The sequence below is a fragment of the Eschrichtius robustus genome, chromosome 13, assembly GCF_028021215.1.
Source record: "Eschrichtius robustus isolate mEscRob2 chromosome 13, mEscRob2.pri, whole genome shotgun sequence".
In the NCBI taxonomy this organism is placed as follows: Eukaryota; Metazoa; Chordata; class Mammalia; order Artiodactyla; family Eschrichtiidae; genus Eschrichtius; species Eschrichtius robustus.
The window spans coordinates 86,290,676-86,313,726 of record NC_090836.1 but is presented as its reverse complement, the minus strand read 5'-3'; the positions used below and the strand labels follow the sequence as shown (position 1 = coordinate 86,313,726).

The following is a 23,051-nucleotide window of genomic DNA, read 5'->3' as shown; positions in this document are numbered from 1 at the left end:
GAAAAGGATTAAATTGTCTACTCCACTTTTAATCAATTAGAACTGATCTCATTCTGCTGAGAATTAGCCTGAAGCAATACCACCATCTGGTGGTTTCTCTTCAAATATAACAACTTTCTTGAAGAAGAGAGCTTGGCCTCTCCTATCAAATAAGGACAGATGGTTCAGATATGCCTAGTTTAGGAAACAAGTTTAATAATATTGCATAATATATGTTTAAGTTAACTAATGTTTATGTTATTGGTCTTTAAAACGTATTGTATAATTCAACACATTCTCTCAAAGATTTGTTTAGTGCCCAAGTACAAGAACAAAACAGTGAACAAAATAAACAAAAATACTTGCATTCATAGATGTTACATTCTATGAGAGGTAGTAAACAATCAATAAGCATAATAAGTAAGTAAATTATGTTTAGTGGTAACTTCTACTAAAAAATCAGGATAAGGGGGATGTAGAGTAGGTTGCAATTTTAAATATTAATAACATTTGAGCAAAGACTTGAAAGAGGAGAGGTCAATTCCAAATGCTTGTCTGAAGAATAAAATTCCATAGACTTATAAATGTTTATCTTTAATTCTAGCGCGCTGCTATACTTCTGTTTCCGCAAACGTTTCTTTTTAGTAAGGAGGAACTGTAAAACCAGGTCAATAGTAACAGGAATGACTGCATTTTGAAAAATGACGTTGCCCTCGAGATACATACCTTTCCTATAGAGTAATGACTGCCTTTAGCTAGCATCGGAGAAGGTACAGGTAGAAGAAAGGAGGGAGGGACGCTAACGCTGACCCTGCAGGCCATTGCGACGCCAAAAATCTCTTAGGCGGCCTCAGTGTGGGTTGGCTCCGCATTGGTGGCGCGGGGCTCTTCCTATTATTATAAGGGGAGCCAGGGGAAAACCGGGTCAAAGCCCGCAGGGCACTTCAGGACCAACAATTCCTGCGACGCCGCACGCCGCGCCCGCTTCCAGTCAGGCTGCCGCATCGAGGCCCGACGCGCATTCCCGGTTGGCGGATTCACCACTTCTTGGTGTCAGAATTTAAAATGAAAATTCGAATTTCCCTATTTCGGAAGCCTTTCCTGTCCAAGAAAACAGAAGCAGGGGAGACTTGGCGTCCTTGAATTTTTTTTTTTTTTTTCCTTGCGGCTTCCGCAGTATCTACACCCTGCGCGCCGGGGACGTGCGTCGAAAGTGACGGCGCGGAAGCTCAGGCCGCCGTTCCCGGCGCGCAGTCGCGGCGGCCTCGCTCCCGCCCCCGCCGGGAGGTCCGACGTGGAAGTTGCTGGCTGACCAGGCTTCCAAGGAAACCCCCGGGGAACCAGAGCCCGAGGCCGAGCCGGAGCCGGATCGCAGGCCTAGGCGAGGGGAGGTGGCGGCGCCGAGGCTCGATTAGGAGTCGCTGCCGAGGCCGGGTCCAGTCTCCGCCGGTCGACGAGGGAGGACAGGCAGTTCATCATGGGTGAGGGATCTGAGAAGGGAGCCTGGGCGCGCTGAGAGGCCGAGGCCGAGGGCTGGGGTCGGGAGGAGGAGGAGAGGGGCCGGCCTGGAAAGCCCAGAGTAGCCAGCGTCTCAGGGCGCGGACTGCTGAGGACGTAACTCACCTTAGCTCTTCACCTGTGTGCGTGGACCCTGCCTCGAACTTTCGCCCCCGTCTTATCCCGTTCTCCTTTCTCCCGGCGGGGTCAGAGGTGAGGGCAGCGCGGGTCGGTGAACTTTTCCCTCATCCCCTCGGACCCAGCGCCACTTACTGGATGGAGCTGGTCTTGCGAAGCTTGGCAGCGTGTCAGTCGCAGGTTCGCTCAGGTTTCTTGGGTGAAAGATGAGCTTCTGGATTCTCTGTCCCTGGTCGCTGGGACTGCGTCAGTTTAAATTCCAAAAGAAGGTGGTGCTCGTAATGTTTTATGGCCAACTTGGTATTTGTCTGCTTACCTGTAGCTTTTCCTGTAGATAAGGTGGAGGAGGAAATGGGCAGGGAGTGTATTATTGGTCAGCGATGACATTCTAATCTCAATTTTTGGAGTGCTAATTGAGGGAACTACATTGTCATCACAAGCATCAGGTAGAGCTTCCCTCCCCGCTAGAGCCCAGATGAAGGTGCAGATTTCTTAACTTGTTTACAACCCTCCAAATGATGCAAATTCTTTGCGTTATTTAAATAGCTCAGCGATTTTCTGGGGAGTTTACTTCTTGGTCTGGAACGTCAGAAGCGCTTTCTTGTCTTTTTGCATAACCCCTTCAGTTTTTTTCTTCTGCTTCTTTTTAACCTGTAAAAGGTAGAAAGGATTTTTGTCAAGTCACACCCCTTGTGTTACAAATGTTCAAGGTTCTCTAACCCATGGTGGATTCATTTTTCCAGACTTGCAGCTCTTAATTTTGCCATTTCTTGGTAAAATAACCAGGTATTGTGTGTGGCATCAGTGATTGAAGGTACTTACGATGGTACTGCTGCTGTACAACAATAATTGTTTTTCATGTTCAAGGACCTCATTGTCCCACTGTCATTCTGATTTGCCCTTTGGTTTCTGGGGGTAGTGAGATCATGCTAAGATATCCATATTCTCTCGATTAGAAAGAGAGCTCCATGAGGGCAGTGGTCCTGTTTCTCTTATTTTTGAGTGTATCTTCTGTGCCTGCCTGACACAGTATCCAGGACATGGTAACAATCAGTAATTACTAGTTTGATGTTGAATATTGTATTTCATTGGAAGCAAAAATATGCACCTGTGAATCGGGGAAAATATTACAATATTATTTAATTTGCTGTAGCTTTCAAAGGGTAAGATTAAATGTTTTGTGGACCTAGTTCATGAAATGATATTGAAATACATCTTTGTTATTTTTTCAGGTGGCTTTTTCTCAAGCATTTTTTCCAGTCTGTTTGGAACCCGGGAAATGAGAATTTTAATTTTGGGATTAGATGGAGCAGGAAAAACTACAATTTTGTACAGATTACAGGTTGGAGAAGTCGTTACTACTATTCCTAGTAAGTGTTGGTGTGATAAACTAATTATAGGGCCTTTCTCTTTCCATCAAACATAACTTTATTTCTGAACAAATATATAATGTAATTGATAAGGTTCGTAAACTTCTACTATGAGCATAATATTTATAACACTTTTTTTCATAAATTTACAGACAATTTGGTGTAATTTATGAACCCCTGTGCATGGCTGGGTTCTGCTGTTTAGGGCTGTTTTAAAAGTTGGGTAGAGTTAAGCCACCTAATCTCATTGAGAGCCAGTATCTTTGTTGATAAAATGAAGATAATAAATATACATTGGCTTTGAGGGGAAAATAAATGTAGTATATAAAATACTTTATAAACCTGTGTAAAGAATTATATAGATATGAAGTCATATTATTACGTGTGAAGTGGTTTTTCTTCTGTATTTGTTACTATTTGATTAAGATTAGTTTCTCTTTAGTAATTCTATTGATTTTTTTAAAGATCTGAGTTGAGACTGAGTGTTGAATCTGGTACTTAAGAATATCAAGAAAAGAAACACCCTGACTTTAAATCAATTGATATCTTAGAAGAATATTCTCCAACAGTCTTAATTTACTACATAAGAAGACTGTTCTGTTACTTATGCTATTTTCATTTGTTGCCCTGAATTTACTTAGATTAGTAAGATTAGTACATTTAAACTAATAGTTTGTAGAGTTTGCTCAAGAATATTTAAATTATGCCTTTAAAGTTACTCTGTCACTCAAGGTATTTCTATATTTAGTACTATTTAAATTTCCAGATTTAAAAAAAAAGTGTAGCTTTTATGAAAGAAGAGCTTTTCAAACCCTGTGTCATCTGTTACTTCTTTATGCCACCTTCAGTAAATTTCAGCTTCCTTGGTTTTTGGTTCTCAAAATCACCCAACTCAATCTGCTACAGTTGAGTCATGGTGGCCCCTGCTATACACATAGCCCAGTGGATTGCATTTCAGCAAGCACATGTGGTTCGTACCACGCCCTTGTCCTTTGCAAATAAACAACATTCCTAACTGAGGTTGAAGACAGTGATTACCCTGCTACTTAATTCTAAGGGAGACATCATGAACTTGCTTTTTAGTTTTTCACTCAGGTTTGCTATAGTATAGTTTTTTTTTTATACTTGCCATATACTCATAATCATCATTTACTAGTATAAACTTAAATCTAAAAAATTAATTGTCCAGTTATAGCTGTAAGTCACTTTTTACTTTGATTTTTTTTTTTAAGTTTGTGAAATCTTAGTAATATTTGTATATATAGCTCCTGAGTTTTTTTCAGTAGCCTCTCCATCTCCTTCAGATTCCTTTCAACGGAAAATAGTAATATCTTGCCTTGGGCATGTGATGCGAGAGCTCCAGCTAAGAAGGATGGCAGGGAAAAGGGATGGGACTCCTCCCCTTTGACCATCTAGCTATGACCTTATTACAAATGAGCTCTTGAGGAAGTCTTTCAGAGGGTCTGTGAGATTGCCAGCCTTAGAGAAGTCAGCTTCCATAAAGAGGTATACAGCCATTGCTGTGCTCTTACCTACTGAAGTTTAGAGTCTATGTAGGCTTTCTTGGTTTTGTTCCCTGTTTATTTGCAACCTACCAAAATTCCATTTTTTGTAATACATCTACAACTATCCTTTCTAAATATAACTTTCTGAACACTTTTGTATGCCAGTACTGTATTTTGAAGGGAGTTTAACATAATAGGGTTTCCATTGAGCTAAGAATTATATAATTGCAGAGGTAGCTGGGGGTTCTTATATACCCTGAAAGTGGTGTTGATCTTGCTAATTGGTGTGCGTATGTGTGCGTGTGTAGCACAGCATACTGTCTTATCTTAAATGGGATGATATTTGAACCAACAGTGTGATTCAGCAATTACCATTAATTGCTGAAACTCAGATTGGATACTTTGAAGACAGAATGTATTAGTCTACATATACCGCTAATTTGATTTCTTTTCCAGCCATTGGATTTAATGTTGAGACGGTAACATACAAGAACCTAAAATTCCAAGTCTGGGATTTAGGAGGACAGACAAGTATCAGGTATGGTGCAAAGGCCAGATCATTTTGTGGTATTGAATCTTTCTTTATTGGCTCTTTTAGGGTTAACAGGAGTAAACCAAAATATGTCTTCTTTTGTAATTTAATGGGAGACACCTAGTTTAAAATGAGGTAAAACGGGCTTATTCTCTCAATTAAAATCTGAGAATTAAAGATTTTAACTAAAGAATTAAAATCTAAGGAAGCCAGTTTTTCAGATATCACTTCAATGAAAAATCTTTTCATGAAAATCTCAAGACCGAATTACTTCAGTAGTTTTTAAATAAAAAGGGTCCTCTAGTTAGTTCTTGTCAGTCCCTTCTTCTGTGAGACAGACTGTTTTGGATTTCATAAAAATACCTTTTGGGCCCACCATTTAGGACTAATGTGAACATAAATGCCCTCTGGAATTCAAGTCTCCTGCCCAGCATTCTGTGCTTGACATGGCAACTGTGAATGTTTAGTGACTGTCAGTGCTCACTCACTAGGGTACTTACCATCTTAAAAGATCAGTAGTGAATTCCCCAGACATCCTGCTGCCCTGTAACTCATTTTATTTCTTGAACCACTTTTGAGTCAATTTCTTATTTTAGCCATTTCTACTTCTTGTCTTCAGTGATCAGTTTAATGTCTGTTACATAAAATCATATTAAAATTTTTTTTAAAGAACTCATTCCTCTTAAGGAGTTTCTAGTTAAGATGTAACGATCAGGTCTGTGTGGAACTTTTTTTATCGGTATATTTAGTGATTTTATAGATTATAAATATATTCTCTCAGCCTAAAGTCTGAACTCATTCTGAAGCTCCTTGGTCCTGTGATTTATGTTTATCAATATTCTTTCCACCCCATCCCATCTGAGGGATATGATATATGTCCATCAGAAACAATGAATCATTATGGCATTGATTCTGGCATGGATGGGGAAGGATTGGCAAGTAATACCCCCCACCCCATCATTGCCAAGTCCTAGCATATGAAGTAACATACCAGTTTCTTCTTCTTTCAAATAATAATATATTCTCCCTTTCTGAGTTTTCTTCAGGCCATACTGGAGATGTTATTATTCAAACACAGATGCAGTCATTTATGTAGTAGACAGTTGTGACCGAGACCGAATTGGCATTTCCAAATCAGAGTTAGTTGCCATGTTGGAGGTAAGAAAACTTTATTAAAATGTGGGTAAATCATTTATATTTGCTTGCTGTTTTTATTGTTTATTGTCATTTGCAGGAATAATTAAAAGGAAAACAGGGGTCTTTTCCCCCTATGCCTTCAGTATCATTTTCTCTTATGCAAATTACTTTCTATTCCAAAAATACTGTTGGGGAGAGTTGGAGACAAAAATACTCCAGTCTTGTAACTTCCTTTAAACTAGATTCCTTGATTTCCAGGAAGTTCTGACCTAAACTCTTTCTAAACTGAAGTTACTATTCTAAGTCACCCCTATGAAGTGATTTTTTAAAAATGTCTTTATTCCAGCTGTATAAATTAGCTTATGGAAGCTATACTTATTTATATAAATAGTATAAATATATAAATAGTAAGAATAGTAAGAAAGTATATTTGTTTGTTTTAGAAATGTAAAGTTCACAGAAATATATCTTTCTGGATTTCTGGCCCGTTTGCCTCTCCCAGCTTTCACATTCTTTACTTTTCCCCGTGTTTACAGTGCCTCAGTCACACTGATTTTTCTGTTCTTTTCACACCGAGCTTGCGTAGCTGACACCTGGCTTAGGGTTTTGCACTTGCTCCTCCTGCTTGGAATGCTCTTTCCGCAAATCTTTGTGTGGCTACCTTCTTGACATGTTTTATCTCACATGTTTCTTCCTCAGAGAGGGGGTCTCAGCTATCTTCTAACCCTTTATCCTACTTTATTCTTTGTAACCACTTACTGTTTCTTTCCATTATTTTAAACATGTTTGTTTACTTATATATGCCTCCCACCCAAAAGTGTAAAGTTCTTTGAGTTTACCTTGCACCCCTGATGTGTGGAACAGTGTATAGCTGTTAATTAAGAACTCAATACATTATATTCACTGAGGTTTGTAAGATAATTTATTGGCTGACTGAGTGAATTCAGAGGATGCATTAAGTAATCAACTAAAAGTTTTTAATATCTCCATTTGTTAAATAAGCTCAAATGTACTAATGATTAATTAATAGTGAAATTGCCTTTGCTTGAGAAAATTAGATGCATAGGTTTCCTTTTCGCACCAAAACTATGATTCTGAATTATCCGATCATTGAATGTTTAAATATAAGTTCTAGGCCACTTGATTACCTAGTTAGAAGCATTCTTAGAATAGAGTTCTTGGACAACTAACTTCTTAGTAGCTTCTGAGTTATAAATTGCAGACCTGAAGTTTTAAAGTTTTGCCTAATTTTTTTTTTTCTTTTACAACATAGCATCATATTTATCATAAGAGCTTCTTAGACCAAATTCAAAGTGTAAGGAATTTTAAGGGACTGGTTAATTGCCTTGGGTATAACAGATTTTTAAAATAAAAGCTTGATTTAGATGTAATTCACATGTTATAATAGATTTTTATCATATAAAGTATGGCATAAAAGAAATGGATTATTAACTTAAGTTCACAGTTCTCAAATTGTACTGGATTGTTGTTAGGTTATTTGCGGTATTAGGATTTGACTTGTATAATCTTATGGAGAAAGAACTAAAAATTGTATTCATTCTTTAGTAAGTAACTTTTAATTGATGCAATCAATTAATATTTATGTATTAGTGATATAAAGTACACGTGGAATATGAGTCAGGACTATTATATTAAAACTTACAGACACAAAATCAATTTGTTTTACTTTTGTACACAAAAATTCTAAATGGAGTAAAGAATTATGTAAAATGGAAGTCATTATAAGGGAATATGTTTAAGATTTCTGGATTGAGAAGGTCCTTCTAAATCCAAGAATTGGAAGGAATTACAAAAGAAAAGATAGATTTAATTATATTAATATTATACAAACAGGCAAAAAATCCACAAAGCTCAGATGCCAAACAATACAAGTTAGGGTAAAATGGGGAACCAAGACACAGTTTTACAGCCAGTGACTAAGGATTAGTGATCTTAATCGTATCAATACCTTTTGTAAATCAATAGAAAAGTGAGCAAAAGGCATGAACCTACAATTTATAGGAGAAGAATTTATTGCTAATAACATTTGTATTTTTAATACCCTAATAATAAATAAGCATATAATGAAATGCTATGTTTGGAAAAATGTATAGTTTCAATTCTACCAAAGCTGCATTGGAGATGGGCACTGTCATACACTGTTCGTGGAGTTGAAATTGTTACAGCCTCTCTGGACAGCAGTTTATTAATACATGTAACAAGAGCCTGAAAAAAATTTCATACTTTGATTCCATTTTTAGAGAATTGTGTTAAGGAAATAGAGATTCACACAAAGATTTCTGTATTATGATTCTGTCACTTTGGTTTCTCTAATAGTCGAGTGAAAAGAATCTAGGAAGAATCTAATACCGGAAAACAGTTATATAGTTTATGGTGCATGAGTTCTTAGTGTAGAGTATAACCATTAATGTTTTAAAAATTTTTTTGAGGGACTTCCCTGGTGGCGCAGTGGTTAAGAATCTGCCTGCCAGTGTAGGGGACATGGGTTCAAGCCCTGGTCCGGGCAGATCCCACATGCCGCGGAGCAACTAAGCCCATGCACTACAAATACCGAGCCTGCACTCTACAGCCTGTGAGCCACAACTACTGAGCCCGCGTGCCACAACTACTGAAGCCTGTGTGCCTAGGGCCCATGCTCCACAACAAGAGAAGCCACTGCAATGAGAAGCCCATGCACCACAACGAAGAGTAGCCCCTGCTCACTACAACTAGAGAAAGGCCGCGCACAGCAATGAAGCCCCAACGCAGCCAAAAATAAATAAATGAAATAAATTAATAAAAAAAAATTTTTTTTGATAGTTTGGAAAAACAGCCACAATTTAACGTTTAGTTTACTTTTTTTTTTTAATTATTATTTTTTTTTAATGCTATTCTTGTCTGCTTACATTCTTTTTATTTATGTATGTATGTATGTATGTATGGCTGTGTTGGGTCTTCGTTTCTGTGCGAGGGCTTTCTCCAGTTGTGGCAAGCGGGGGCCACTCTTCATAGCGGTGTGGGGGCCACTCTTCATTGCGGTGCGCGGGCCCCTCACCATCGCGGCCTCTCGTTGCTGAGCACAGGCTCCAGACTCGCAGGCTCAGCAACCGTGGCTCATGGGCCGAGTTGCTCCGCGGCACGCGGGATCCTCCCAGACCAGGGCTCGAACCCGCGTCCCCTGCATTGGCAGGCAGATTCTCAACCACTGCACCACCAGGGAAGCCCCCGTTTAGTTTACTTTTTAAAGCAGGGTATGGGACTGTATTTAAATGTGATCTTAAATGTATATATATACTAAGTAAACTGTAAGTATCTGAGTTACAAAGCAGTAGAAAATACCCAAAATGTTAAACAGTGATCATGTTTAGGAGATAGGATTATGGGTGAAGTTTCTTTTCTTCATACTTCTCTATAATTTCAAATAATTTATAATGAACATTATATATTAATAATTAGGAAATATGCTTTTAAAATAATGGATTTTTTTGGCATTTCTTCCTAAACTCAAGGGAGCAAATTGATTAGAAGAAATGAAATCTTTTCTATGTTATTTAGGAAGAAGAGCTGAGAAAAGCCATTTTAGTGGTGTTTGCAAATAAGCAGGACATGGAACAGGCCATGACTCCCTCGGAGATGGCAAATTCACTTGGGTTACCTGCCTTGAAGGACCGAAAATGGCAAATATTCAAAACTTCAGCAACCAAAGGCACTGGCCTTGATGAGGCAATGGAATGGTATGTTTCCAGAAGCCATTTGTGCATTTGTGTGTACATGCAGCTGTGTACATACATGTGTAATTTCCCTTTGGTCTTAAGGATGAAATTCAGATTATTTATCAGTTTATCGTATCGTTCCTCCACCCTTTTCTTCCACTGGTCTTCATGTACATCTGCTTTTATTTCAACCACACCTACTAATTATAGTTAGATAAGCCAGCTCTCTGCTGTATTTCTAGCTTTTTCCCCTATCTCACTGCACCCTCCAATTCCTTATCCTTCAGGACTTAGGTTAAGGCTCTGTGTTTCTCAGGAGCCTTCCCTGACATAACTTCATGCCCACTGCCTTACCACACACATAGAGGTCCTTGTCACAGGTCAGTGATATAATAGTACTTGTTACACTGTCTTGTAATTGGTTTGTGCATCTGCTCATTAAATTGTCATCTCCTTGAGGACTGAGACTAGTTTTCATCTCTGAATTATCCACATCGGGCCTGGCTGTAGTAGTAGCAGCCTGGAAAGTGGAAAGTGGATATCTGGTGGGTTTTGATCAGTTATTTATTTATTATTTTAAAAATTATTTATTTATTTTTGGCTGCATTGTGTCTTCGTTGCTGCACGCGGGCTTTCTCTAGTTGTGGCGAGCGAGGGCTACTCTTTGTTGTAGTGCATGGGCTTCTCATTTGCAGTGGCTTCCCGTGGAGCACAGGCTCTAGGCGCATGGGCTTCAGTAGTTGCAGGACGCGGGCTCAGTAGTTGCGGCGTGTGGACTCAGTAGTTGCGGCGTGTGGGCTCTAGAGCGCAGGTTCAGTAGTTGTGGCTGACGGGCTTAGTTGCTCTGTGGCATGTGGGATCTTCCCAGACCAGGGATTGAACCCGTGTCCCCTGCACTGGCAGGCAGATTCTTAACCACTGTGCCACCAGGGAAGTCCCTGGTCTTTTTTGATTATTCATTCAAAGCATAGACAAAGTGAAAGCTAAAAGACCCTCATGGAAATTGAGTCCATAACCTCATTCTTTTAATATAACTATCTTAGCCTTCATCATTTAAAGTGCTTTGGAATCCACCTCCAGTATAAAATTTATATAATAAATGATCTATACCTGAAAGTTTGAAGTTAATCTTATGAAACTGTTCATTTTCTCTTCACAGGTTAGTTGAAACATTAAAGAGCAGACAGTAATTCAGTCACTTCTGCTCCTTTGAAGCGAAGACCACATCACATACCCCTTTGGAAACAGTTAAAGTGTGCTTCACACTACTAAATGTTAAAACCGTATGATTATCAGCATATACCAAACTGACTGCAACATTTGTAATAAATATTAAAAATAAGTATTTGGTTGGAAGGGTAACTCATCGTGATTGAATCAACTGAATGTCTGTTCTGTATAATGTAAAATATTCCTTCCTTGTTATCTTGTGTTAAGGTATATATTCTATTTGTGTGGAATTCTTATTCAGATACGGTCCTATTAAAGAATGTACTCTTATTGAGGACAAAGCCCTGTGATTTTAAATTAGTGGTTGCAGCTTGTTTGTATTAACACTAAAAAAATATCTTAACTCAGATTTTTTTCCCCCTAAAATGAATTAAGTTTTTCCAAGGATTAGGCTCAATAGAGTAGGCTAGGAACCTAGCGTGGGTAATTATAGTCTTCATTTGCTTAATGACCACTTTAAGCTGTTTCATTTAAAAGCTTTTGGTTATAGGCATGAAGTTGAAGTAATTATTTTGGTGGCTATCTTCACTGACTTATCTGTAATTATCATTTTATAGTATTTATGGTTGTTGGGGAATTTTTACAGATTTGGACCTTCCTAGTCAGTTTGTACAGGAACCCTGTGAGGTAGCTAGGACATCATTTTTACATCTTCATTTTTATGGACATGGACCCAAAATTCTGATAGACTGGCTTGACCAATGTCAACTGCTAGGGAGGTGGGAAGAGGGCTTAAAGTGAGACTTCACAGGGTCAGAAGTTTGTCCCATAAACTATACCATAAATTCCTGAAAATGCCAACATTGACAACACAGCTTAACTCCTTATATAAAATAAAGCTAATTGAAGTAGACACAGTACAATCAAAATAATGTCTATAAATTTATTTGTCCTTACTAGTAGAGGTAGTAAAAACAATCCTAAATGGTTATATTTGTTGGAATTCACAACACATTAAAGAAAATTTCACATTAAAGGAAAATTTTTAAAAAGATGTATTTTAAGAAGCATTGTAAAAGACGTTTTTGCTGCCTTTGATTCCTTTTATCTACCTGTAATTGAACATGTAAATTTGATTGGTGAAAAGTCAAAATCTTATTGACTCTACAGGGAGAAATTAAGTATTCCTTTAAAAATTAGGCTTACTGCTGCTAGGCTATCGAAAACAATTATATTCTAAGGGACTTTTTAAAGGAACTTTTCAAACAACCCAGTCTACAGTATGACAGAAGTAAATAAGAGTCCTTAGTAATTACTAAAACTGGGAGCAATTTTTTCATTTTTTAAGTTGGACAAGCAGCATTTAAAAAATTAGATGCCAGTAAAGAGAACTTAATTACCATTGTGCCCCTCAGGTCTCAGGAAAGCTAGTGGTCATTCAGCTCACATGAATGTGACTTTCTTTTCTAATCAGTGGGACTTTTCTTATTCTCTAGCACCCGTTCCTAATTTGATATCTTGGAAATCTTTTGGAGACCTTCTTCCCGGGACAGGTGTTCCCAGCGCACCTAATATTACTAACTGAGCATATAACTAACAAACATTGTTTCATAGTTTCCAAGGCACTCCTGATGGGCAGACTGTCTTTTTCATGTCTGTATCCCTAGCATCCAGTATGGTGCTTGGCACATTATGGCACCTCAGAATATGTTCATGGTTCAAATAGTAAGCTTTTATATTTGTCAGCTAGGAAATAGTACATCTGCAATTTATACTTGGGTCTGGTCAGTGGCACATATCTAGTGCTGGGCTTGTACCCAGATGGCTAAATACTCCCCAGTGGTCCAGGAACACTGTGAAAGTAGAAGTATGTGGAGGTGCGGCCCTGGCAGGCAAATGCTGCCTGACGCATAGCCCTGGTAGCAAAGGCCAGCACTTGGATGATCCTGGTCCCTCTGGTTTGTCACAAAGAATAGGATGGGATAAATAGAGCATACACTTATTTTAATATGGTATGAATTATAAGGTCCTTCTCTAGCGGGAAACAACTGTACAGGTATGTTAACAGGAGTTTGAAAGTTCTTATTTATAAAAATCTACCGAGTATTGTTTTGTGAGAAGCCTGAAAATGAAAAAACCACCAAACTTGAAATCAGAACACATGAGTTCTAGGCACAAAGGGCCACACTCCATCAGTTTTTGTTTGTTTGTTTTTTCTTTTTGAACAAATAACGTCAAAGGTTTCTTTTAGCTCTAACATTCTATTTTATAATTCTGGTTGGTAGTTGTGCTGTGTCATGTGATTAAATTTTTTAAAATGAGAAATTGAGGTGGAATTCTATTACCAGAATACCTGAGATGCACTTTAAATTGTGGAAATGTAAGCTCCTTGAGGGCAGGGACCATACATCATTTACTGTTAGAATCCCTTGCATCTAGTATGGTGCACTTGGCACATACTAAGCACTCAATAAATATTTACTGATGATTAAAACAAAGCTGTGCTCAATATACTTGAGATACTTATTCTTCCTGATTTTTGCTTTAGTATTAACTTTCGTTTTCTGATTTAAAAATTTTCATAAAAGCAATACATGCACTTTAAATCACTTAGAATTGAGTCTGCCTTCCAAGATGCCCTATGTTTATCCTTTTGGCACATTACAAACACCTTAGAAGTGTGAGAACTCTTGTTTGAGATATAAACTACATCAAAACACAAATTCTGAAGTTCATGAATGTTTGAACATTTGATTCCTATGCCTTATGCTATAATATTTCTAATCCCATAATTACAAATTACAAAGAGCATGGGCTTTCAATCCTGGGTTTGAATCTTAACTCTGCCACCTACAACCTGTGTCACCCTCAGGTAGATTATTTAATCCGAGATGAGATTCCTCATCTGTAAAATAATGAGTTTTAGGAAGCTCTCAGGAAGACTATGAGAGTTAAATAAAATGTAAAGCATAGGATAGATTCTTTCACCCCCCTCCCTTCCAAATATATTGGGCACTAAAGAATATTGCTTCTACATCAAGTGTAGAGAGGCAAAAGATATGGTTGAACAAGATAATGCCAAATTGTTTTCCAAAGTGGTTTGTAAGAGTGCCCTTTCCTCCACCATGCTTGCCAACATTTGGTATTGTCAGCCTTATAAATCTGAAGGGTTCAAAATGGAATTTCATTCTGATGTTAATCTGCATTTTCCTAATTATTAATGAGGCTAAATACAGGAGGAGTGACTCAAAAAAATATTTAACAACTAGACATAGCTGATGCAGGAGGACCCCTACCAGTCCAGGTATTAGTCCTTTAATTTCTGGTGTGGGGAGACATGGAGTCTAGGGACTCATATAGCCAGGGTGGCACTTGGGGGGTCTCAAGATAGTGACTACTTACTAACCAGTACATAAGTACTTTAATATCTAATATTGGTATAGCCATGTTTGCTAAATGTTGAGGTTTAAGGGCCATTTATATTTCCTCTGCAATGCCTATTTCTCTCTTTTGCCACTTTTCCTACTGTATTATCTTTGTTGATTCATAGGTGTTCATTATATAGCCTGGGTGCTACTAATCCTTTATCAGTATATGGTACATACTATGTCCCAGTTGTGTCTTTTTGTAAGTAGACGGTCTTAATTTTAATGAAGTAGAATTTATCACATCGTCCCTCCACAGTAAGCACTTTTGGTCTTATTTCTCATATCTGAGAGGGCAAGCCCCTCACCCTATTCTCCTTTTTTAAAAGCATCATGGCTAATCTCGATTTACTATCTTCCATATAAATTTTAGAATCAGCTTGTTGGGATAATATGAAGAACTCCTTTGGGATTTTGCTCAGATATGCATTTACCCAGTGGGATCCAACTGGGGATGAACTAGCAACTTATGATACTGAATCTTCCTACTCATGAACATGGTTATACTTCTCCATTTGTGCAGATCTTTCTTAATGCCTTTTGATAAAGTTTTATAATTTCCTCCATAAAGGTATTGCAAATATTTGTTTGATTTATTTCTAACTTCTACATGTTGTCTTGCTATTTTAATGTGTATTTTTAAAAAGAAAAATACATTTTAAGCTCTTTATCACTAGTGTCAAATGCTTTTTAGACAGTGAAGATACAGTAGTAGTATGAAATATTTTAATTAAAAATAAGCATGAATTATATTAAACTGTATAATATACAACCTATGCCAAAGTTTAAATTAAATAATAAAACCTATGATTTTGGACCAGCAGATACACTAGAAAGTTCATGTTTCGGGGTAAGTTGGGACACTGTATTAGCACAGGGAGCACTTTACTCCACCATTGCTAAATCTTTCAAGCTGTGGCTCTTTTGTCTCTTGGCCTTATAGCCTGGACGCAGGAACTCGATCTTTCTCTTCTTTGCTTCACTTTTATTTTTGTGTTTCTTCAGCTTTTTCTTGGCAGCAATATCAGGATTAGTTACAAACTTGAAAAAAGAATAGAAATGTTATACTACTTTTAAAGTAAATGTTAAACCAATAAAAATCAAATGCAGAAATGGACCATTTTGTTCACCTTAAACATCACAAATGCAATACATGCCCATTAAAGAAAATCTGGAGCCCCAGTTATAAAGTCCCACTTCTCAAATACATCCAATTCCTCTTTCCTCCCTGGGTAAGTTTGACACACATGCATGCACACACCCCTGGTTAAAAATAGTTAAGCCTAGTGAACATGCCAATTTTTTCAAAGAGCAGGCCTACCTCCAAAGCCTTCCTCTTTTTCCGGAGTGCCCTTTTCTCAGTAGCCTGTTTCTGTACAGAGGCAAAGGCTAAGGAGAAGCTCTCGAGCCCAACCAGCTTCTTCAGTAATTCTATGATTTCCTGGGATAGATTCTTCAGCGAAGGGTCTAATCACACACACAATAATAATCAGAAACACGTAGGAAAGGACACATTTGAATATGTACAAAATTAACAACACACAAAATTTAAACTCCTGAGGCTTTATCACTTTTATCACTTCAACATTAGACACTGATCTAAAACTAGCCTCTTTGTTTCTGAGATGGGAGAAGCAGCAGAAGTGCTGGACACAGCACTCTGGGCCACACCTCATCCAGGATGCAGCAAGAGATCAGAGACCATGAAGCAACTTCCCAAGGGAATCCCGGCTCAGAAGACATTGAAGTAATTTGAGAACTTGACAAATGTTTTGGGTTACCTTTATTAACCTCAGCTCTGTGCAGATGGGGGCAAAGAAAGGTAATTGTGTTTCTCTAATTGCCAGGTCATAGAGGCTTGGCTCTGGCTGTATCCTCTTTTTTTGGATCAAAGACTCCTTTGAGAAGCTGACAAAAAGCCATATTCTCCCACTCTTCCCTGCCTCCTCTCTCCCAAATGCAAATAGTCCAGGATTTCTGCATTCAATTTCAGGAAAGCTCATGACACCTACTGTAGATTGCAAGTTTCTTGAAGATGAGGACTGGGCCTTTCCCACCGCTGAACCCTTATTAGGTGCTCAATAAATGTTGGCTGAGAACCAAAGTCAACCTGACCTCTAAGAAGGAAACTCTCTCTCCAGGACTAAAACAGCTTCTGTTTTGACATTCACTTCATTTTTGTTTTATTTAAAATTCTTAACATCCACTTTACCTCCTCTCTTTCCAACCCCTAATTCCCACTTTTCCTAATATCAAAAGAGATAACTTAGGATCAGTGAGGGAAATGTACCAAATGTACCAGGCAAGAAAAAAAAAATTGGAAAATTTAAAATATTTGATCTAAAAACTATTTCATATTTTTGCCTTGTAATTTTTGAGAATCTAATGACATTTGTTCATTATTTTTCACAGCACTATGAGGTTTAGAACCACCCCAAATTATTTTTCTTTGAATATTTAATCTATGCTTAGGAGTAAAACATCATCTTTTAGGAGAGAAACATCACTCTTAGACACAAGAAAGCATATAGGAGAAGACAGTCAAAAATAACACAAATATGCCTTATTTGCTTGCTATTAATTGTCTTGATACCTAGCAAGCTTTCTTTCTTAAACTCTGGCAGAGAGAGAGGACAGAAAGGACGAAGGAAGCATTCAGGAGAGAAGACAGGAATCCTAACACGCAAGTATTCAGAAGAGAGGCCACAGAATTACCCTGGTCCGAATAGGTGCTGTTCAGTTCTCGGAACAAAGGAGCTATGATCACTGGGAGGTACGGCTTCACCTTGTCTATTCCAAGATCCATTGCTACAGCTCCGAGAAACTTAAAGATGCATGTTCTCTGAAAGTACAGATCATTTTTCTTTTATACTTGCAGCTACACAGAGTTAATTTAGAAAACAATGTCTATTTGGGGGCAGATGTTATTGCTGCAGTTCTGGGTTCAAAAGTTCCTAGGGACTTATGAGGATAACTCAAACCATTAAAATACTTAAAAAAAAAAAGACTACTTTCAGTCATTTTGCACATGCATCGCACCTTTAAGGGGTTTCTAGGTGAATAAGCAGCTTCCAGTTTTGTGATCCGGGACAACTTCTGGATCAACCACAGCAGTGTGGCTGGCTTGCTCTGCTTTTCCTTCTCATCTGCACATGCCTTGTGTTCTTCTACATCCTCTCTGGCCATGCCATCACCTAAAACTTCCTGTTCTTCCATGTCTTCTTTTATGTTACCTTGCTTATCCCCAGAATCAGGTTCCAGTAAATATAAGACTTTGGCTACAAACAACAAATTCTTAACAACCTTAAAAAAAGGGGGAGAGGGGAAGGGTAAGAATTGGACTCTGATTTTGAAATAAATATGGCTCAGTTAAGCAGAAGCTAAAATAGGTATCCTACAATTAGAAAACAGAAAACTGGGTATTGCACTGTTAAATTTATGATCGAGCCTTTTTTTGGATTATTCTTCAGTTTACCTTACAGTGTGTCCAAACCTATTTCCATGTAACTTTTATCCATTTGGCCTACTTCTATTCTTTAAGGTTCCACTGAGTAAATAATTTCATTCTGGACCATCCATTTACATTTTTCAAGAGAGCTTTGATCCTCATTCCATTAAATTCCTTCATCCATTCTTCACCAAAATAAGTTTCCCTTTATTGATCCATTTACTGAGCACTGACTAGTTGCCTTGTATACAGCGTTCCAATTCAACTTTAAAATATCCCTATTAGGTACTATTATCAGGAGAGAAAACCAAGGCTCAGAGCTGTTAAATCTCAGCCAAAGACAAAGTGAGTGGTCAGTCAGGATTCAAAGGTCTTTATAATTCCAGCCCAAGTTCCTAAACACTGAGCTCCTCTTTCCCGCATATACCATCTGGTCCAATTGCCCAGGGGTGATTTTTTAGTCTATAATAATGGACCCATTTATTGAGTACTAACTCTACAACATACATGAAATCTCTGACGTGGGTATTTCACACCCGTTATGTGAAGGAGGAAACCAATTTGAATTTGATTTCCTTCACCATCCTGGCAACTCTGCTGGAGGAGCTGTGTACCCAAAGTTCTCCCAAATGTGGTACTCAGAATACCACACACTGTCCAAGGCTAGCCTGGCCATCAAGAGTTAATGCCGGGCTTCCCTGGTGGCGCAGTGGTTGAGAATCTGCCTGCCAATGCAGGGGACACGGGTTCAAGCCCTGGTCCGGGAAGATCCCACATGCCGCGGAGCAACTAGGCCCGTGAGCCACAATTACTGAGCCTGTGCTCTAGAGCCCGCGAGCCACAACTACTGAAGCCCGCACGCCTAGAGCCCATGCTCTGCAACAAAGACAAGACACCGCAATGAGAAGCCCGCACACTGCAACGAAGAGTAGCCCCCGCTCACCGCAACTAGAGAAAGCCTGCGCGCAGCAACTAAGACCCAACGCAGCCAAAAATAAAATAAATAAATAAAAATAAATTAATTAATTAAACCCACCCGCCCCAAAATCATTGTCCTTCAAAGCTTCAGTTGCAATGTAGAGTAGATATGTTAAAACTGAAGAGGAAAAAGATAAACAGCCAGCCTCCCACTGCATCATCTTTATTGGGAATTTTAAACGGAGCCAGGAGTAATCCCGCTATGGACACCAGAGTCAATTAGATACATGTGCCTAATTGAACAGGTATTTAAGTGTTTGTTTATATTTCATTTAATTCCCCAAGCTTTAACTAGGGAAAACCAAACCAAACCAAACCAAAAACCAAACGTGAGCTTACTCCTATAATGTTGGTAGAATAGGTCCCTTCTATTTAACTGGGAGGCTTACAATACTTACCTGCTCTCCTAGAGACTGATCCAAGAATTTGGAGTGCAACTGATGGCAAGAGGCTAGGGAGATACTTTTCATCTGTGAAAAGAAAATGGACATTGGCGGACACAATTCAGAGTATTTCTGACTGTTTTTAAAAACTCCAAGTAACTACAATGATACAACTAAGGTAGGAGATTTTGCTCTGAATGACCACCTGTGTAGATCTGGAGAGGGAGGGTTCATGACCAGAAATTGTGTAAATGTTCCCTTCTATTTGCCATAAGAATTTTAGCTCAAGGACATGGGGAGAGAGATCATAATCCTTTAGATTACTGGCAGACAACTTTACAACATTCAAATACTTTTCCCCCCGTTTTCTTCCCTTCCACTCTCTGCTCATTCAATGTTTATGGAGATCCCACTATAAGCCAGGCGTTGTGCTAGGCCCTACGAAATCGGAGACAGATAAAACATGGTCCCTACCTAACATTTTCAGGAACATGATCTCATTAAGTCATCAACAAGGTTATGGAGGCAGGACAGAAGGAGGCAGGACAGACAGTATCTTATTTGCCAGTACTGATAAAGAACTTAAATATATGATGGAAGATAAATATGCTAAATAAGCAAATCAAAAGTCTGACTAGATCAATGGTCTAAAAATTATCTTTGAAAAATCTTGGCCGTGAGGGTGACCCCTCTCTAGTTACTAACACTCCTATGGATCCACATGTGCATCAAGTTGTTGACTGGAAGAGTTTATCCCAAGGCCAACCCCAAGACAGTTACAGGAACCAGAATGAACATCTCATGTAGATGAGAGAAGGAAAAAGTCTTAGAGAAAACCTACCTTTTGGTCAAGGTCACTTGTTAGGAAGCTGATTGCTACAGGTTCTGAGAGTTTCTTTTTAGTTTTTTTGACATTCCGTTTTCTGATAAGTTCCTCTGGTCGGCAAGAGGCAAAGAGCAATCCAAAAATCTGGGCTGCGGTGAGCCACACCCAGTTGTGCGGATGTCTCAGATGAGAGTGCACGTGACCTAAGGGAGCCAAAGTGCATCCTCAGACGTCAAGGTTTTCCTGACTCTGTGGTGGTGAGCGTGACTAATTCAGGCGTTTCTTGAGTATCTATTATGTGCTTGGACTTAGGAATCAAAGATGAACAAAACAGTCCCTGCTTCCCAGAAGTGACGTGGAGAGACTGGAAACAACTAGAGAACCAACTCTACCGTGGTAAATGATACGAGAGAGGTTCGAGTTAGCCTGAAAACAGACCGGTTTCATAAGAACTAGCTAAAGACTCAAGGAGATAAGGTAGCATTAACAACTACAATTTCTAAACTAAAATTAAGGTAAATATGTACATGGGTACATACTCTTTTCTCATAACTATTGAAATCAGTGGCTCCAAGTAGCTGACTGGAAAGGTATCATTTATTGAGGTGTTCTAGGTGCCAGGCATAGGCTAAACGTGTTACACATATTACCTGATTTAGACCTCACAACAGTTCTGTGAGGTTGGAACTGTCATTCCCATTTTATAGTTCCAGAGGGAGCTAAGTAACGTGCCAAGCTGTAACAGGCAGAACCAAGCCTGGGCCACAGCTTAATCTGGCCCCAAAGCTCATATTCTTAAACACGACCCCTTAAACTATCTTAAGGATGAGCCGTTAAAGATCACACTCTTGGCTTCCCTGGTGGCGCAGTGGTTGAGAATCTGCCTGCCAATGCAGGGGACACGGGTTCGAGCCCTGGTCTGGGAAGATCCCACATGTCGCAGAGCAACTAAGCCCGTGAGCCACAACTACTGAGCCTGCACGTCTGGAGCCTGTGCTCCACAACAAGAGAGGCTGTGATAGTGAGAGGCCCCCGCTTGCCACAACTAGAGAAAGCCCTTGCACAGAAACGAAGACCCAACACAGCCAAAAATAAATTAAATAAATAAATTAAAAAAAAAAAAAAAAAAAAGATCACACTCTTATGCTACAGGGCCATTCTCCATATACCACACTTGGAAAGTACAGTAGAAAAGCCTTGTGGTTACAGACTAAAATGCTAAATGAGCCATCTCATATCTGAGTTTTAGTCTCTGCTGCTTTATTTCATGAAGATGGTTTTACTTTTTTTTCTATATGAACCTTTGTAATTATCTCAGTGGAGCCATACCAGAGTAGGCCATAGAGTAACTTAGTAACTGGATTATTTCTCATAAAATCATATGAGTTCTCTTAAAACAAGTGGGTATTTAAAACATTCATTGCAATGTCTATTTCCTACTGATCAATCAAAACTAAAACATTAAATTAAAAATTCCAGGATCTTATTTTTCATTTAAAGCAATGAATTTTATTTCATTTTATTTTATTTCATTTAAATAATATATAACTTAAATATTCCCACAGAAGTGAAACGGTTTAGTAAATTATGGCACATTTACACGATGGATTATTCATAGCCATTTAAAAGGATATCTACTAAGTATGTTATAGTACTATAATATGCCTACTTAGGTATAAACAGGATATAAAAGTTTATATGGAATTATGCAACCTCAAAAACAAAACAAAACAAAAAACCTATGGTTATTTGACAAAAGGAAGACTGGATGGAAATGTATAACAAATAATCATCAAGTGGCAAGGAGGACTCTGGGAAATTTTTTCCTTTCTTTTACTCCTCCATAATTAATATTCTTTCTTATTTATAAATGAAATATATTATTTATGAGGATACATATATACATACATATATTATTTATTTGTTTCTTCCCCCAGAAAGAAATATTTTCACTGTAATCAATCTGCAAGGGCCTTTTAAATCTTTTTCTCAGGGACTTTTCCCCTGACATTATATATTTCTAAAGAGTTTATTTTTAGATTTAAATAAAAAGGAAATACTTACTCCAGATTTTACTCAGAGTCTCAGAGGGCTTGATAAACTGAATAATATTACATCCCTTGATGAGTTTACTTATCAGTGTAAGAAAACTAAACAGAAGGCGATCTGCAGCTTTTTCTTCAGTCTCTTCCATGATCTAAAATTAGGAGGGATGTTAAATCAATTAAGACAATAATTTCAAAGTATTTGATGGACATTTTTACTCCAGGATGTACATCTATACCAGGGTTTCTCAACCTAAACACTGCTGACATTTTGGGTCAAATAATTCTTTGCTTTGGCAGGCTACCCTGTGCACTAGAGGATGTTAGCAACACTCCTGGCCTCTACCCACTGGATGACAGTCGCATCCCTCTACCCTCCAGTGGTGACAACCAAAAATGTCTCCAGACATTGCTGTCTCCTGGGGGGCTTAAGAAACTTTGATCGTCATATACTATGGAAGATAACTTACTTTAATCTTCACTTTAAAAAGAAGATAGAACTACACTGAATTCTTGCTTTTATTAATAAAAAATTTTTTGAACACAAATAATATTTTATCTATTAGCTATACCACCTCAAGTAAAACTATTAAAATAAGCAAGAGTTTTACTCCCTAGCAAATAACTTACATTTGTAAAGTTTTCAGGATCAATTTCCTTTTCAATCACACGGAGAACAGTTCCAAGTCTTCTCTCAAAAGCGACTCCTTCACTTTCCACAAACAAGCCACAGATCAGGGCAGCTAGCTGTCTATTTAAGCTCTACCGAAAATAAAACCATCACAAGACAATATCAGCACAACTTGGGAAGCTGTTTCCAAAATTGTAAAATGAAGGTGGGCGTGACTCTGCCCTCAGTAGTTCTTTATGATACCAGAAATCAATAGAATGTGGATTTTTGGTGG

At 38.3% G+C, this 23,051-nt stretch overlaps 3 protein-coding genes across 4 annotated transcripts in view; 1 reads left to right on the top strand and 2 right to left on the bottom strand.

Annotated features, from left to right (window-relative positions):
• SPIC (Spi-C transcription factor) overlaps nt 1–801 on the bottom strand; it is a 61,902-nt gene extending 61,101 nt beyond the window's left edge. Inside the window, exon 1 of the mRNA XM_068561971.1 lies at nt 706–801. Within this exon, the coding sequence (XP_068418072.1) occupies nt 706–801 (96 nt within the window). The remainder of the gene's footprint in view (nt 1–705) is intronic.
• Nucleotides 802–1,234: 433 nt separating this feature from the next.
• On the top strand, nt 1,235–11,398 carry ARL1 (ARF like GTPase 1). Its single transcript, XM_068560825.1, has 6 exons — nt 1,235–1,460; nt 2,847–2,984; nt 4,946–5,027; nt 6,068–6,179; nt 9,714–9,892; nt 11,031–11,398. Exons 1-6 carry the CDS (start codon nt 1,457–1,459, stop codon nt 11,059–11,061), a joined length of 546 nt encoding a protein of 181 aa, XP_068416926.1. The 5' UTR covers nt 1,235–1,456; the 3' UTR covers nt 11,062–11,398.
• A 3,780-nt stretch (nt 11,399–15,178) lies between these two features.
• Nucleotides 15,179–23,051, bottom strand: part of UTP20 (UTP20 small subunit processome component) — a 93,340-nt gene continuing 85,467 nt past the window's right edge. For both annotated transcript variants that reach the window (XM_068560821.1, XM_068560822.1), the window contains exons 55-62: nt 22,777–22,908; nt 22,166–22,298; nt 20,117–20,304; nt 19,291–19,362; nt 17,506–17,769; nt 17,182–17,308; nt 15,788–15,933; nt 15,179–15,507 (exon numbers count right to left, since the gene is read on the bottom strand). In XM_068560821.1, coding sequence (XP_068416922.1) covers nt 15,352–15,507; nt 15,788–15,933; nt 17,182–17,308; nt 17,506–17,769; nt 19,291–19,362; nt 20,117–20,304; nt 22,166–22,298; nt 22,777–22,908 — 1,218 coding nt within the window. In that variant the 3' untranslated portion in view covers nt 15,179–15,351. The remainder of the gene's footprint in view (nt 15,508–15,787; nt 15,934–17,181; nt 17,309–17,505; nt 17,770–19,290; nt 19,363–20,116; nt 20,305–22,165; nt 22,299–22,776; nt 22,909–23,051) is intronic.